The 15394-nt window shown below is 52.4% G+C and overlaps 2 protein-coding genes across 16 annotated transcripts; both read left to right on the top strand.

Moving 5' to 3' along the window:
* Positions 1–136: 136 nt before the first annotated feature.
* PRRG3 (proline rich and Gla domain 3) lies at positions 137–8446 on the top strand. 9 transcript variants are annotated; one of them, XR_014945199.1, is made up of 4 exons: positions 137–195; positions 2561–2734; positions 2893–3074; positions 3980–4459. XR_014945199.1 is itself a non-coding variant. In XM_015860556.3 (4 exons), the coding sequence occupies exons 2-4, from the start codon at positions 2289–2291 to the stop codon at positions 6841–6843; spliced, it is 711 nt and encodes a 236-aa protein (XP_015716042.2). In that variant the 5' UTR covers positions 137–195; positions 2254–2288; the 3' UTR covers positions 6844–8446. The 9 variants fall into 9 exon arrangements, 2 of the variants coding, with proteins under 2 accessions (XP_015716042.2, XP_032300143.2); XR_001554636.2 differs by lacking the exon at positions 2561–2734 and adding an exon at positions 2254–2295; XR_001554633.2 differs by having other exon boundaries at positions 2254–2734.
* A 127-nt stretch (positions 8447–8573) lies between these two features.
* On the top strand, positions 8574–15348 carry LOC146760972 (mitochondrial fission factor homolog A-like). Of its 7 annotated transcripts, none has more exons than XM_085544690.1 (7): positions 8574–8933; positions 9860–10084; positions 10616–10773; positions 11044–11156; positions 11772–11933; positions 13535–13601; positions 13750–15348. In XM_085544690.1, the coding sequence occupies exons 2-7, from the start codon at positions 9910–9912 to the stop codon at positions 13879–13881; spliced, it is 807 nt and encodes a 268-aa protein (XP_085400816.1). In that variant the 5' UTR covers positions 8574–8933; positions 9860–9909; the 3' UTR covers positions 13882–15348. The 7 variants fall into 7 exon arrangements, with proteins under 7 accessions (XP_085400816.1, XP_085400815.1, XP_085400821.1 ...); XM_085544689.1 differs by having other exon boundaries at positions 9860–10135; XM_085544695.1 differs by lacking the exon at positions 10616–10773.
* The last annotated feature ends 46 nt before the right edge of the window (positions 15349–15394 follow it).

Raw genomic sequence — 15394 nt, 5'->3', positions numbered from 1 at the left:
CACAGAGCCCTCATTTGATTGGGGATGGAGCTCATAGTCCCGCCCACTGTTTTGCCGCGCCCTTCCTATTGTGGAGTCTGGAGGAATAGGAGGGGGGATGCGATTGGCTGAGGGGCGGGGAGGGGGGCGGGGCTTTGTGCTTCCTGCCCGTCGGCGGGAGGGAGCGGCAGCGGCGGGGAGAGGGGCCGCCATGAGGTACGGGCGGGGCGGTGTGGGGTGTGGGGGGATATGGGTGCTCGAGCTGGGGGTATGGGAAGGCTTAGGGCTGTGGAGATGCCGGGGATGGAGAGAGTGAGGGTTAGGGGGGGCAGGGCAGGGCAGGGTGCAGGAGGTGCTGTGGGGTCGGGCATCCCTGTGGTGCTGATGGGGTGGGCCGTGTTTCTCTATGGCAGCTCAGGGCTGCAAATGGGGCCGGGGGCTGCGCTGGGCTGGGCTGGGTAGGGTAGGGTAGGGTAGGGTAGGGTAGGGTAGGGTAGGGTAGGCTGTGGGGTGAAGCTTCGGTCCGCCCCTATGGGGTTTGGTGTGTGAAACAGCTGCAACCACATTGTGGGTCCTGGCATAGCGTATCTCTAGGGCTGGCGGCCGTGGATGTGCTAAGGGAGGAGGAATTCCTGCTTAATGGGGTACTGCTCTGCTTGGTCCCTCTCCATACTTATGCCTTTACTCCAGCACGATTCCTTCCTTTGGCATCATTGAAGGGAATGGGGGAGCCCGGGGGAGAGACGAATGTGCGTCTGCAGCATCCTCGCACTCACTGCCTCATCCCTCCCACCTCCTCGCTGTTGCTGTAGCAACCTCCCGTCGATGGGGTATTTATAGAGGAGTGCTTAGAAGCGGGGGTGATGGGGCTGGGGGGGTGTCTGCAGGGTCACCCTCCAGCTTCTCTTATAGTCTGGGTGGGTGGGTGCTCAGAAGTGCTGTTTGTTTGTCAGCTGTTGGCCCTTCTGCTTGTCTGAACCCGGGGGCGGTCAGGGATATGTGTGTGGCAATGAAATATCCCTATTGCTCACCCTCGTTGCGTGCATCCGGGCAGGCATCTCTTGTGCTTACAGGCTTATTGTTGTGCTGGTATAAACCGTCTCTTGTTTCTGAACGCTGGGTGGTGCATTGGCACCGACGTTATGGGGAAAAAAAACAAGTTAAAGATGATGAAACTGATCATTATTGGACTTCTATGCCTGCAGTGTCAGGCTCCACGAGTTTATAGCCTGGAATCCTGGCAAGTCTAATCTTGAATATGTTGATATTCAACATATACACTCAGAGTCTGGTGTATCAGGTAGAGGTGTGATGCTTGTTGCCTGTATTAATGAGTGATACAAAGTTTATGTGCTGTGTGGATGCTGGGGCAGGTTTTCTTTGCAGCCTGTTCTTTAATACGATGAATCTGAGTTTCTTTGTTAATACTGACAGCAATAAAATCAGGTCAGCGGCTGCTCACAGCTGACAGAACCTATGAGGGAATGTGTGAGTCCTGTGTGCTCCGATCAGGCTTGAGAAACGTGGTTTGGAGGAGCAAGATCAAGTGTTCCATTCCTTGTGAAGAGAAACATGGATGAGTTCTTTTTATTTTGGCAGTGAGAGACATTAGTTTGACTGAGAAGGTGTGTGGCAGTGAGATCTGATACCTCCTGATGTGGCCATACACCAGCACTGCTGCGTGCCTGGATTCCAGCCTTTTAGAGTGAAATAGGAAGAGTGTTTCCTGTGCTGCTGACCCAGAGGATGTCTTTGTACTGCCACTGCCCTCACCCCAGCAGAGAGCTAATTGAAGTGATTACTCTGAATATCTGCAGGCCTGGAGCTCAGATCAGCTCATTTTAGTTCCTGCTGTTTCTAAACTGCCTTCGCTCCTACATCCACAATACATCCCTGTGGGAGCTGGCTCGGTCTTTTGATGGAGCTGTGGTTTTGTCACAGCAAGGTGTCACGGAAGGTGAGAGATGAGTTTGGCCAGGATGATCTGATCTGTGGAATCTTAAGCACAGTGTAAAGACAAAACATGGAAAATAAGTGAGTGGAATGTGGAAGTGAGGGGTGGGGATGCCCTAACTCCCTCAACCATGCATCAGGTGGGGAGGCTGAGTGGTCCCTGGTTCTCAGGGGAGGTAATTGGCTGGCAGTTTTGTGGCTCTTACAGATAGCACCCTGCTTTCTGCATCATTCTGACCTGAATGTTGGAGGGCTTGGGCTTTAGTGTCTGCTGAGCTGCAATTGAAACTGTTGATAACCCTCCTGTTTTCTTCCCTGCAGGTAGGTGGGAATCCCCCGCAGCCCAGCGAGGCAGCATGGCAAGTAAGTGTTCCTTGTTCCCCTCCAGCACCACTACCATCTCTTCATCTGCAGTGGGGGAGTGTTTTGCAGATGCCTCCCAAGCAAGAGGCACCTGTATTATTGGGGTGGGTCAGACACCGCTGACTCTTATTGCTGTACATTGTCTGAGGTCCAGCCTGCCTTGTGCCTCTCTTCTCTCTGCAAGGTGGGAGGTATTGAAGGGCAAACCTCTCCAGGACTGCCTTTATTTCTATGAGGCTTTTTGGACTGACTGATTCCTTTGCAGGTATTGCTGGTCTGCACCAAGATCTCCCAGCCATGGTGCTACCCAGAAAGGTGGCCTGTGATTCAGGCCATGCTGTCCTGCAGCCCATGTTGGCTGGGACACTGCAGCTCTATGTTCCTGGCAGAGACCTGGGCAGTGGTGTAACGTAGCCCTGCTGGAACATGTTGCATCTTGGTGAGTGAGTGCCCAGCACACGTGGCCATTTAGTGCCAGCAGCTGCGAGGACAGGCCTGGCAAAAGCTGGGCTGAGAGCAGTAAGGGTGCAGGGCGGAAAACAGCATGTGATCTGTGAAGGGCTGGACTCAACCCTCTGTCCTCACTTATCTGGGCAGCCTGCACAGAGGCTGCATGCAGTGATGCAATGGGAACTCTAAAGAGAATGGTGGCTGTGAACAGGAAGATGCTACAGATCTGGCTGGAATCTCAGGATCTGCTCACAGGGTGTCACCAGAGCCAGCTGTGAAGGTGAAGTCAGTAGCCAAGCTGGACAGGAGGAAAACTCCAGGGATGACAGGTATGCTTCCTTTTGTTGTCTGTACTATGCTAGGTGGGGGAGGGAGCAGAGATCTCCAGGCAGGTTCTGACACAAAATGTACTTTTAACCTTGTATTAATGAGGAGGGTACCCAACTGTTGCCCTGCCTTCCTGCACCTCCTTTCCCTCATAGACCTTAGTTGCTGACTTAGTAGCACTTGATCCTTGTGGAAGCTGTCCCTTGTGGTGGCAGTGCCTCCTGCCAAGCAGTTTCTGTCATACTAACCCTGAAGGATGTGACTTGCAGGAGTGGTTTGAGGTGGTCAGCACATTCACCTGCATGTGCTTCACCAGAACTGCAGCCCTGACTGCCCCTTTCCAGGCGCACCCATGTATCATGTGGGCAAGGCAGCCCTGGGTAGAGGTATGGCTAAGCCTGCCTACCACCAGGGGCCATCAACCTTAAGAAACTTAGAAGGGATGGCAGTGAAATCCTGCTCCCCCAGCCTAAAGCTCTAATCTTTCCTGTGCACTGGTGCTCCAACTGGTGTGGGGAGACTTGGAGAGGCACAAGGAGTCAGTACGGACACTGCTTGGGTTGGAAAAGTCTTCCCTCTGTCCTATGGTTTGGAGACAGCTCCTGCTCAGCTGTTTGCTCTTCTTGTGAGTTGAGGATCCTAAGTCAGAGAGGAGAGTTTACAAGGCTGCTGTGTCCTGGAGGCCACTGGTTTTCCTGCCCCAATTCCCATGCATGTGGGAACTCTTTGTGCTTTCCATGTAAAAGAGGAGAAGGATCAGTGACTTTAGTTTCTGCTCTCCTGTCATTTCTAGGTCCTCAGGGGAGATTTTCTGGGGGAAGAGGCACATGCCTCCATCACAGCATGTTTTCAACTGAGACGTTGTTTTTGATACCTGCCTGCGTGTCTGTTTTTATTTCCATCACAGTGATCAGTTCAGCAAAGCAGGGTCAAGTGACTGATATCTACAGAGATGGAAACCCTTGCAAGTGAGATTTGCATCTAAGCTTGTTGCTCCAAGGTAGGAAGGAAGATGGACAAAGTCTCAGGCTCAGGTGCTGAGAAGGGGAGAGTAAATAGCACAGCCTGATCAAAGCAGGAAGCCAAGGAGGTAAGGCCAGATATCTCCAGCGAAAGATGGGACGTTTGCAGAATGGACGGTGCCTTTGTGAAATTTCATCCAGTCCTGCAAAGGGCCAGGAGAAAGCCAGCCTGCCAGCCTGCTCTATCTTCAGCCAGGACAGCCCTCCTTGACTGGGAAAGCCAAGGCAAGCTGATCCCTGCCCTCCAGCAATATGCCTTCTGTGCCTCTGGAAGATGCTTTTTCTGGTTATCCTTGTTATTTAAGGGGAAAGAAAAAAAAAAAAAAAAGATATGTTTGCATAATAAAGTTGATTCTGAAGGGAAAGTCTCTGACTCACATCATTCATGCTGTTCTTCATTCACACCTCAGTGGTTCAGCCTTCTGCAAACTCTCTCACTGAAGCAAGCCATTAATAAATCACTTGGGGGAAATGCACCTACACAGCACGTAGAGAGCACAATATCTCCAAGCATGGAATGGCATAGCACTGTAGTAGTTTCATACACTGTGATCTTTCCTCTGCTTTGACACTTGTGAGTATTCTCAAAAATACCTTTCTATATTATTTTAGGAGCAGGAGAAATGGAAGGTAAAGCTGAAGGAAACACATTGACCTCCCTGGTGGCAGGCTGCTACTGAATGTTATATTTGATCATTTACTAAGCATCCTTTTCTGTTCTATCTGATTTGGTCTAATGGGAGACACTGTCAGTCCCCTTTTATCTCTTTGTCCTGCATCTGTTCTTACTGGTGTGAACTGGTTCATCTGGTTGATCTATTGGAAGATTGAGCCTGAGGGTGAAAGAGGTAAACAGGCCGCAGTAGATCAGCCAGCTGACCTGATTCATCTCACTCAAAGGATGCAGTGAGATCGGCTGGGTGGGAAGAGTCATTATCAACCTACAGTTGGATGTGTTTGGCTGCATACAGAAGGGCTGCCTTGCGAAATGTGTGTGGGATGTTTGTATCCTGGGAGGGTCATGATCTGTGTACAGCGTTGCTTTCTGGACAGCATCTCACCTATCCTGTGCTAATGGGGTCAGTGTCCCTGTGCTGGGAGCTCCCTTTTCCCCCAGGAGGCTCTACCTTACCCTGGGTCCTCTTTCTGAAATAGTTTTCCTATAGTAAAGGGGCAGTAAGGTGAGATCCCATCAAGGGCGGAAGGTTAAGAACAAGTCTATTGAATCTGTCCTGTGTGGTCTGACACTGCCTATTTCTGTGTATTTAGCATCCAGTCCTGTTGGAAGGATGTTGCTGGTGCTGCGTGTCTCTGGGCAGACCACAGTCGCCCTACTCCCCGCTGTGTGCACTTCCTCAGCAGGCAAACTGCTGTGCTAACTGACCCATAGGCCATTTGGTCTTTGGGATGCCTGTTGCACCAAAAGCAGGTGGGATAACCTGGCTGTACAGAGGCCGGGTGCGGGTTTGTCGCTGTTCAGCTTCTGTGCCTTGTGTGTTGCAGTGTTCTTGGGGGCCAGGAATGCCCACTCAATCCTGAAGCGCTTTCCCCGAGCCAACGGTTTCCTGGAGGAGATTCGGCAGGGCACCATCGAGCGGGAGTGCATGGAGGAGGTCTGCAGTTATGAGGAGGTCAAGGAAGTGTTCGAGAACAAGGAGAAGACAGTGAGTTTTGTCCCACCCTGCTCTTCAGTGGATGTGTGAGGCACTTAACATTTTAGTATGCTGTGGGTGAAGAAAAGCACGGTGGGAATGGCCTCTCCTGTTCCCTCTGTCCTCTTCACTCCACAGGCAGTGTGCTGTAACCTGACTTACCAGCATGATTTACCCTTGCTAGGCAATGTTCTCTCCTTATCATTGCTGGGACACCCTGCACAGCTGCAGGTTGAACTGGCACTCCCCTGGCATGTACAAGAGATTTATACTGCTGTCCCCACGTCTCCAGGTGGGTGCTGACGTTGGCCATATTTCTCCCTGCTTAACATGAGGGCTGGTGGCCGCTGTTGAAGTTTTGCTCCTATCTTTTTTGCTGGGTCCTGTAGTTGGTTCAACAGAGCCACTCACAGCCCTGCTGAGAGTGCTGCAAGGCAGCTGGAAAACGTCTCTTTTGTAGGCTTGGGGACAGCAGTGTTTATTGCATGTGATGGTTAGGGGCTGCTCAATCCACGTGCAAGCACATGGTAGTTCCTTCTCTGTTCCTGCTGCAGATGGAGTTCTGGAAGGGCTACACCAACTCTGTGTACTCTGTCAAGGACCCTGGGCATAACACAGAGCGCTCAGACGCTATGTACGTGGTGGTGCCCCTCTTGGGAGTGGCTCTTCTGATAGTCATCGCCCTCTTCATCATCTGGAGGTGCCAGCTGCAAAAGGCCACCCGTCACCGTCCTTCCTACGCCCAGAACCGCTACCTGGCCAGCAGAACGGGACGCAGCCTCCCCAGGGTCATGGTGTACCGCGAGCGGTCACAAAGCCAAGGGGAAACTCAGTATCAACGAGAAGCAAACAACCGAGGGGCTGGAGACAGCAGAACAGGGGACACCCCCCAGCAAGATGGCACTCTCTGTCCACCAGAGCACTCGGTCTCTGTCCTCTCCAGACTGTCCAGTGCCACCCCTCCACCTTCTTATGAGGAGGTGACGGGGCACCCAGAGAGCAGCAGCAGCAGCGGTGAAGAGACCAGCATCTCCTACAATGACCCTCCACCAAAGTATGAGGAGATCGTGGCTGCTGCTCCTGCTGTGGGCAAATAGAGGGTCTGCCCCTCTTTTGCCTCTTCACACACTCATGCTCGTGCACCCACACCCTTTGCCACGCTCAGAACTTCGTTCAGGTGGCGTTGATGTCCCCGTCTCACTTGTACAAGCTGGTGCCATCACACAATAGCCTTACCTTCCTTACCAAAAAACAGCTGTCTCCAAGCAGGGTGAGGGTGCCATCCCCCTCTCACTTGCTCCCTGCTCACATAAGTGCTGCAGCAGCCAGAGCAGAGCAGCAGTTTGTTCCTGGCTTAAGGTGGGGGTCCTCCCCACGGTGCATTGGATTTCTTCACTTCCCCTCAGACATAACATTTCCCATGACTAAAACAGCCTCACTGCCTCCCCGGGGCTCTGCTCAGCCTTACCCTGTGTGCATGCTGGCTCATGGACCTGAGGCACTTGTAGGGGGGGGCTGGTGTTGGGGTTGGTCTTTTCCATACCCAAATCAGCAGGGACTGGTTTGTGATGTGCTGAGACCTCAGTCCTCACTGTCTTCTGTTTGATGCTTGGTGCTCTGGTGAGGAGGTGAGGAGGCAGGGGGGGCTGTAGTGATATTTGCCTGTAGTGATATTTGTTGTTGAGAGAAAGGGGAGGGACTGGCCGAGGAGGTGCTTTGTGATCTAGAACCCTTTGGAAAGGGAGCAAGGTTTGTGGTGGTCTTGCACGTGAGGTAAGTTGCTTTGGAACCACCAAGGTAGCTGCACAGCTTTAAGCAGCAGGGATGTGCCTCCTTCCTGCAGGTGCCTGCCTCACCTGTTTGGTGCCCTCACCAGGTGTGGGATGCAGGAACAGGGAGGATGCAGATGTGCCAAACCTCCCTTCAGCCTTCCCTTGACCTCTCTGTCCTGGCTCTCTTTCCAGGGCTCTTGTCCTCCAAGACAAGACATGGCTATGGCCATGGTGCAGGAGGCCTGTTGGCAGAGATGGCTGCAAAGATAAACAATGATTGTGCCACCAACCAGGCTCTGGCAGCTGGGGATGCTGATGGGATGGGAGCAGGGCTGAATCCTGCCCTTGGAGCCAGGGCAGAGTAGAGTACATGCTTTGCTGTGGGACCAGCATGTCCCCATTTCCTAGGCAGCCACTCGTGGGGTCCATACGATGGGTCTATCCTTTCCCAGTCATGTCTGATGGGCTGTAAGGGGGTTGTTCTTACCAGCCCTGTAGCCTTGTAGCACTGCCACCCTGTAGCGTTCACCCCAGCACCAGTCTCCACCAGCACCAAAAGGCTGTGGTGTACCCGCAGGCTGCCCATGCCCACTGTCCTAATCCATCCTAGTGATGCTCTCAGCCTGGAGCTGAGGCTTACCCAGCATGGCTGTCCCCGGGGCAGGATACAAGCCCGTGGGGTCTGCAGCTGCCGGCACCTCGTCTGTCCCTTCCCAAGGCCTTCACTCTGCCTTTTGGCCTTAGTAAACCACGGGTGATGGGACGACCTGGCAACGAGTGCCAGGGTCAGAGCTGGGAAAGACCAGAGGGCGCTCTTGGATCCTCTGTCTTTGATGCGCGGTCGTGACCTTTGCGGTTTGTATTCTGTCAAACTTGGTATATTTCTGTGCAAAAAAAAAAAGGTATTTATTAAAAAACCCTCACTGTCTGAGCGGCACACGGCAGCTTTTTCCCATAGTGCTGGGATAGGGCATCGCAACCCGATTGCTAGGCATGGAATAACCAGGAATGTCCTATGGGCCCGGCTGGTACGTGGGTATGAGGGATTTCCTGACGTCTCGGCATTCCTCAGCGCGCTCCTAAACCTCTTAGATAATCCCCTTTAAATAGCAAGACTAGGGCAGCGCGAGATTTATTTTAAGCCCTTTCAGAACTGGATTTTATGCTGAGGCCTTGGACTCCGTCCCCATTCAGAAGCTTTTAAAGCCGTCATTCATCCCAAACGGATAGTTTTATCGCTGAACGCCGCAATGCTCAGCTCCGGCTCGGCGATGTAGTGACCGACTGTGCCTTTAAGCCCGGCGTTGTGCCAGGAGGGGAGGGCTCGCCCCGCTGACATCACCTCCCCGTCGGCCGGGCAGGAAGAGCGGCTGCTTACAGGCTGAAAAGTTGCTTTAAACTGCGGTAAAAAAGAAGTAAGTGCCCACTCCCACCCTGCTCCGCCCTTCCAACAGCGGGGAGCGGGCACTGCGCTGGGGAAAAGCCCGGCTGGGGGTGGTGAGGGGTGGGTGGCTTTACGAGGACCACCTGCCCACAGCAGGGGGAGAGGTGGGAGGTCCCTCCGCAGGGCAGGACGGGGGTGTCCCCTCTGCTTTCCCCCCTCCCCAGCCACTTATCTCCCGCACTGAGCTGATTGCAGGAACGGGGATCTCGTTCCAACATACGTGGAAGCAGCGAAGTGCCGCAGCGGATGACGCTGGGCGGGCTTCCGTCCCTTTAATTAAAAAGGTTTTTAATGATGGAGGAGGAGAGAACAGAGTGAAGTGATTGCTGTTGGCAGGGAGCCGCCTGGAGTTATAGGGCTGCCGGTGCTGTGAGATGGGATTGGTGCTCTGGGGCTACATCTCCGGCCGTCTGTGCGGCTCCGGGAGATGGGATAGAGATGGGGATGGAGATGGGGATGGCGGTGGGGAGCTCTATTGATGTCAGCCTTGAGCGGTTTGCTGTGTTGGCAATGCAGCGTCAGAGCGCAGGGTGCTATAAATAGAGCCCGACGCGATCAGAGCATGCAGAGCCCCTGCGCTCCGCTCCTCGCCTCCTCCCATTCTCCCCTTCTGAGCTTTGAAGAGGAAGACGGCCCTTTCCCGCAGTTGTTTGGGCTGTGCTGGGGGATTGTGACTAAGAAACAAAGGGGGATTCCTCGGTGTTTCATGATCAAGGGGGGCTGTAGGGGAATGGGGTTGGCTGGGGTCTGGAAGAACAGTTTAGTTCTTCCATCTCATCCTGCTGGCAGCTGTTCCCATTCCATGCCCTTTCCCTTGCTAGCTGGGCTCCATAGGGCTCCGTGTTCTCCAGCACATCTCCTATGGTTCTGTTTGTTGCTGTTTCTGCCTGTGTGTAGGTGCCTTACAGCACGTGTGCTGCCTGTCTGTGGGGGTCACTTGGCTGCCCATGCAGTCTGGGGGACAAAAAAAAGCCAAGATGTGGCCACTTTTGGAGCAGAAAGTGAACGTGGTCCGCTGTGATCTGCTCTTCACTGAGGACATCAATCGAAGAATGCGGGTCCCCAACAGACTCACTGTGGCAAACAGCTTCAGCCCTGTGGATGAGGAGCCCGTGTCTGAAGGTGCACCTCCTTCCTTTCCAACACACATCCCTGTTAGGATTTCTCTTGCAGGTAAGGCAACCAATGGTCTGCTTTGCAAGAGAGGAAAGAGTCAGATATTGTAGTCATCTTTCTTCTGAAAGGTAGTGTGGGAAAGTGAAGAGGTGCCTAAGGGGGAAAGGTGAATGAAGGTGACCAGCAGAAGGCAAGAGAGGTCTTTGATCCAAAAGGCGAGGAGAAAATCTGAAGGCATCTCCTTCCATGTCTTCCAGTTTCAGCTTTCAGGCTGCTGAGACGTATGGCCCTGCTCTTTGACAAGCTGTTCCCAAACGTTGCTTTCCTGGTGTGGTACATCCAGTTGATTTCCAATCCACACCTCTCCAGACTCTCCAATTGCTCACATCTTCAGCATGTGGCTTTTGATGTACATCCATTAACAGTGGACACTGGGCTGGCAGCCCCATATGAGAGGATCTCCCTGCTGCCCTGAGGACGACGAAGCACATTTGGGTTGTTTCATTCTTCCCTCTCTCTTTTCTGTGGAAACAACAGATGCAGATCTGAGACCCATCCTGATGGGCCAGCAGAGGAATGTCCCTTCCACTGATGTGTGCGTGTCCCTTGACTCCTCTGCTCAGCACTCCTTGATGAGGGAGATCCCTTTCATGCACGTGGCTGGCAGATCAAGTGCCCAGAATCGCAGACGACTGGTACTGTAACAAGAGCGAGTGGGCTTGCATATGTTGGCAAAGGGAGTGCATTCCTAGTGGTTGGCTTGCTCTGGATGTCCAGGATCATCTCACTGTGCTGGGGCTTGTGCAATGCCCCCACCACTGGGGGCTTTTCATGGGGCACAGGTCTGGCTCTGCCTAAGTTGAGCATGGTGGTGATGCGCTGATGGTTGGACTGGATGATCTTAGTCGTCTTTTCCAACCTTAATGATTCATTGACTCTAATGCATCTGTGTTTGATGCCAACAGGGCCAACACAGCAGCAGGTCACGGCGGCAGAGCCAGCACAGCAGTGTGTCACGGCGGTCCCCAAGTGACAGTGTGCAGCTGGTCTTGCCCAACCCAGCCCGACACCATGAGCGGTAAGCATGGACCTGGAGTGGTGCAGGGTGGGTCGGGACCAGCATCCATCGGGTCTTTGATGCTTGTGTTGGTGCCCCAAGATGGGGAGGAATCCAAATCAGGGTTTAGCTCTAGTCTTGTATGGAACTAGTTAAGAGGAAAGTGTCCTTTGGTGTCGGTAAGGAGAGGTTTGCTGCCACCTGAGACACGTGGGACAGCATGTCCCCACTTGGAGCTTGGTGGCAGTGCTGTGAGTCCTTGCCTGTCTGTTGGGTTTGCAGCCAGAGTAAGCAAAGAGCACACATGCTTTTTGTGAGCAGTACTTTGTTTGACATCGTCTCCAGTGGAGAAAATCCTTGAGCTTAATAATCCCAGAGCAGAGCCATCTGCTGCCTAGAAGAAAGCCTGTCCTGGGTTGGCAGAGAGGTGTGATTGTCACACTGTCATTGCTGCCTTTGGAGGATCCAAGTGACAGAACCTGGGCTACTGGTGGAGCTCCTCTCACCTGGTGACACAGAGGTCTGGGTGCTGATGGCACTGCCCTGTCATGCTCTGAGCTGCTAGAGGGATACGGGGCCTGTGATTGTGCTATGCAAGGCTAGGCAGTAACCAGTGTGGTTCTGTGTGCATCCCAGGCTGGACACCTGCCCCCCAACTGCTCACAGTGCCCCACTTCCCCTCCTTGCTGGGGCAGGCAGGATCTACTCCATGCAGAACATCTTCCAGACCATGTACCTGCTGGGCCAGGTGCTCTTCCACCGTGTCCAGAACTCTCTACAAGACCCAGTGCCATCCAGGTGATGCTGGCTTGTCCTGAGCCACCTCCCTTCTGCTCTACACAGACCTTGCTTGGCCTTGCTGAGGTGGGAGCCAGCCTTGAGCTTTCTAACCTCACAGGACATGACTGCTCCAGTTCCTTCTTCTTACTTATACTGCCAGCTCTGGGTGCCTCCTGCTTGGTTTTGTGCCACCCAAGGGACCTAACACCTCCTGTGATACAACAGGGTTTCAGCAGCTCTTTGGCGCTACTCTTTCTGCATGTCTTGATAGCGTGATGGAGAGAAATGTGAGAAGGGAATCAAAACCCTGCACAGATGGCCCAGTCCTGATCCTGTCCCACATCCTCACAATGTGCATGACCATCTCTTGGTTGCTCTTCAGTAACCTTTTCATAGAACCATTGACTAATGCTGTGTTGGAAGGGACCAGTAAGGATCCTCTAATCCAAATCCTGGCTCCATACAGAAGCACCCAAAGATCATAGAATCACCGAATCTCCAAGGTTGAATTGTCAGAATGCTTCTAATTCTCCTTGAGCAAAACCTCCAGGCAGATGGGGAGGAGGGGGAGCATCCATCATCTATGCTGCCTTGGCACATGGTACCTTCCCTCCCCAGCTGGAGCGGGGTTGTTGTGCACATCAACCTCCTCCTGTCTGACATGGAGGAGTTTTAGCCATGATACTGTGAAGGAGGGAACTTTAGAAAGTGGGGTGAGTCCTGAGTTCTTCCCAGTTCTCCATCTCCCTTTGGAGCCAGGCAACTTGGAACGCCTGTTCTTGATACTGTGCATCATTTCAGATGCATGCATTCTTTTTGTACCACCCACAACAATAAAGAAGTGACTGAGCTGACTTGTTTATCCTGAAATTTTAATAAAGAAAGCTCTGGCCTTGGAGAGAGGCTGGAATATTTCCATGGCAGTGACCTCTTGAAGGGTATGAGTCATCAGAGGTAATTTCTGTTCTCTACTGTAAAGGGTGTTCGCTTGTGTCAATGGGGATTTTTCAAGTGAAAGCTGCAGGAAATGTCCAAATTTAACGGCCTTGTACTGGGTGAAATTGGATATTCTTTCCGTTGTGACTTTTGTATTTACCACAGCTGCATTGTGTGGATGTGTTATCTCATGAATGTGTTTTCAGGCCAATTGCTTGAATGTCAGGAGTGAGTTCCTCCCTTCCTGAGGTTCCCAGAGGAACTGGGGGCAGAGGAACTCTCCATTTGGGCACTGGCTGTGGGACTTGCTCTAATGATGGTTTATCCAATCCTTAGTGGATTCCTCTGGCTGTAGGAAATGGACTCTGGGTAAATATGTTTTCTCTCTGTTTGGGTCTCTAAAGAAACATAAGCACGTGGTTTTCCTGTTGCCTGTTGTAAGCATGTGTTGAGTGCTTTGCTGTGATCACTGCGGGCTGCATGGTGGAGGTGTAGGCATGGTGGGGGTAAGAAGTTGGTAGATGCTGTGTTGGGTGCTGTTTCCTCTCTCCCAATGCTGCATGCTGACAGCATAACCTGGGTGTACACAGTGCTGCATGGCTGGGCTCCCCACAGCAATGCCATGTGTGTGGGAGGGGAATTGCAGCTCCTGAACACTGTGCATCTCTGTTTTCCTCCCGCAGCTCCCAGGAGGTTGGCGCAGCACCGGAGGAGGTTGTTGTGGCTGAGGCCGCTGCAATGAAAAAGGAGGTGAGAGAAGGAGGGTAAGGCTGCAGGTGTTTCCTGGGAAAGCCTCAGGAGGATGGATGAGGGTGCTCCAGGGCTTGTTGCTAGGGCCTGGTTTGCTGGCACTGCCAACAAAGCTTGTGTGGTGCTCTTAACACTGCTTTCCTTGCAGCTGGCGAGGATCTCGGAGCGCCTGCATGTGCTGGAGGAGCAGCACAAGGCCTGGCGGAAAGAGGAGCCCCTGGTGTACTCCATGCTGCTCTCTGCCTGCCTCGTCAACACCTGGCTCTGGCTGTGGAGATGACTCTGTGCCTTGGTATCCTTTAGGATCCAAAGTGGAATCATGAAGTCCCAGAGCTGGACTTGTGTTTGGTGTATAGTAGCAATTACATAGTGTGTTTGATGGGGTCAGTGGTCATGTGGGGAGCTGCTGTGACAAGCCCAAGCCTCATAAGAAGTTTGTGAATGACACAGTAGGTGTTTGTCCTGCACAGGTCAATGGGAGAGCTTCTGCTGTGTATTGGAGGAGGCACAAAGCCAAGTGTTAGGTCTCTCTGGACATAAGGTCCTGTTACAGTCTTAGGCCATGGTTGAGCTGGCTCCTGTCATGCTGGAGACTCTCAGCAGTGGGTTTTTAAGTGCTCAGATCCCAAGTGGCTGTAAGAGCACTGCTGAGCTCTGGGCTTATCCAGGAGCTTGGCTTTTTCCCAGGGTGATTGTAAGACCTTGTAATAACAGTGTAGGCATCAGACAGATCATGGACAGTTGCCTGTTTGGGCAGCAGTGGGTATCTGTGAGATTGCCAGTGCCAGAGGGCAGGATCACTCCCAGTCTACTGCCAAGTTGTAACCTCAGCATGGTACAACTGCACAGGTGAGGGGAATCCTTGGCTCAGGTGCCAAAAAACCAAGCCCAGTTCAACAGTTCTGCTGTTTCTTTCCTTCCTTGATGTTTAGAAACACTTGGATTCACAGTGAATTGAGATTCTCTTAGTGGTTCATCCGATGCATCTGCTGGGGCAGGTGTTGGCAATAGGACCTCTCTGTTCCACCTGTAAATGATTGTAGATGGATTTGCAAATCACCCAGATGTCCCGATGGCTTATTTACAGATACGGATGCTTAGCTGTTCCCTGCCTGCCACTGCATCAAGCCTCCATGGCTGTAAATCTGGCAGCTGGACATTTACTAATAAATAACTGTCCCACAAGTAATTGCAGCTCTGAACCTGTGGCTGATGATCTGGGTTGAGGACAGCACTGGGATTTACTGCAGGTGAATGCAGGATGGGGGGCTGTGCTGCAGTGGGGTGTGTGTAAGGGATGGGCTCCTAGCATGGCTTAGGGATATGGACAGGCTGGAGATATGTGGAGGTATGGTGATCAGATGGGATTGAAGGCTAATTATTGGCAGGTTGTATTGGGTAGAAGGTGGTTTTTTGTTCTGGTTTCAGCTGGGACAGAGCTGGCAAGTGGTCAGCAATTGTACATCACTTACTTTGTAAATACATATTATTATCATGACTGTTTTCCTTTTCTCTTCCTTTTCTGTCTCAGTAAATAGGTTTTATCTCCACCTATGAGTTTTACTGTTTCCTTTCCCTTGATTCTCTCCCTCATCCCACTGGGGGGAGGTTGTGAGCAAAGGGCTGTGTGTTGCTGAGCTGCTGCTGGGTCAAACCCCTACCCTGTGCCTAAGGCACAAGTCCTTCATTAAATGTAGAAACACTAAGCCACAAAGTGCATATTTTAATAAACTCTGTGTGTGCTGGATGTGTCTGCTGTGCCATCTAATCCTGGTGTGGGGTGGGTGATGTTT

This window comes from Coturnix japonica, chromosome 4, assembly GCF_054131305.1.
Source record: "Coturnix japonica strain WE chromosome 4, WE-NBRP24, whole genome shotgun sequence".
Classification (NCBI taxonomy): Eukaryota; Metazoa; Chordata; class Aves; order Galliformes; family Phasianidae; genus Coturnix; species Coturnix japonica.
This window is presented reverse-complemented; position numbering and strand designations above follow the sequence as displayed.

What these genes read in the sequence shown, in the direction of transcription:
- PRRG3 (XM_015860556.3), top strand. An exon ending in TCGAGAACAAGGAGAAGACA is followed by an intron (nt 5,759 to 6,300) that starts GTGAGTTTTGTC and finishes TTCCTGCTGCAG; the next exon opens with ATGGAGTTCTGGAAGGGCTA.
- LOC146760972 (XM_085544689.1), top strand. Translation starts at nt 9,910, where the DNA reads ATGCAGTCTGGGGGACAAAAAAAAGCCAAGATGTGGCCACTTTTGGAG. An exon ending in TGTTAGGATTTCTCTTGCAG is followed by an intron (nt 10,136 to 10,615) that starts GTAAGGCAACCA and finishes TGGAAACAACAG; the next exon opens with ATGCAGATCTGAGACCCATC. An exon ending in CAAGACCCAGTGCCATCCAG is followed by an intron (nt 11,934 to 13,534) that starts GTGATGCTGGCT and finishes TTCCTCCCGCAG; the next exon opens with CTCCCAGGAGGTTGGCGCAG.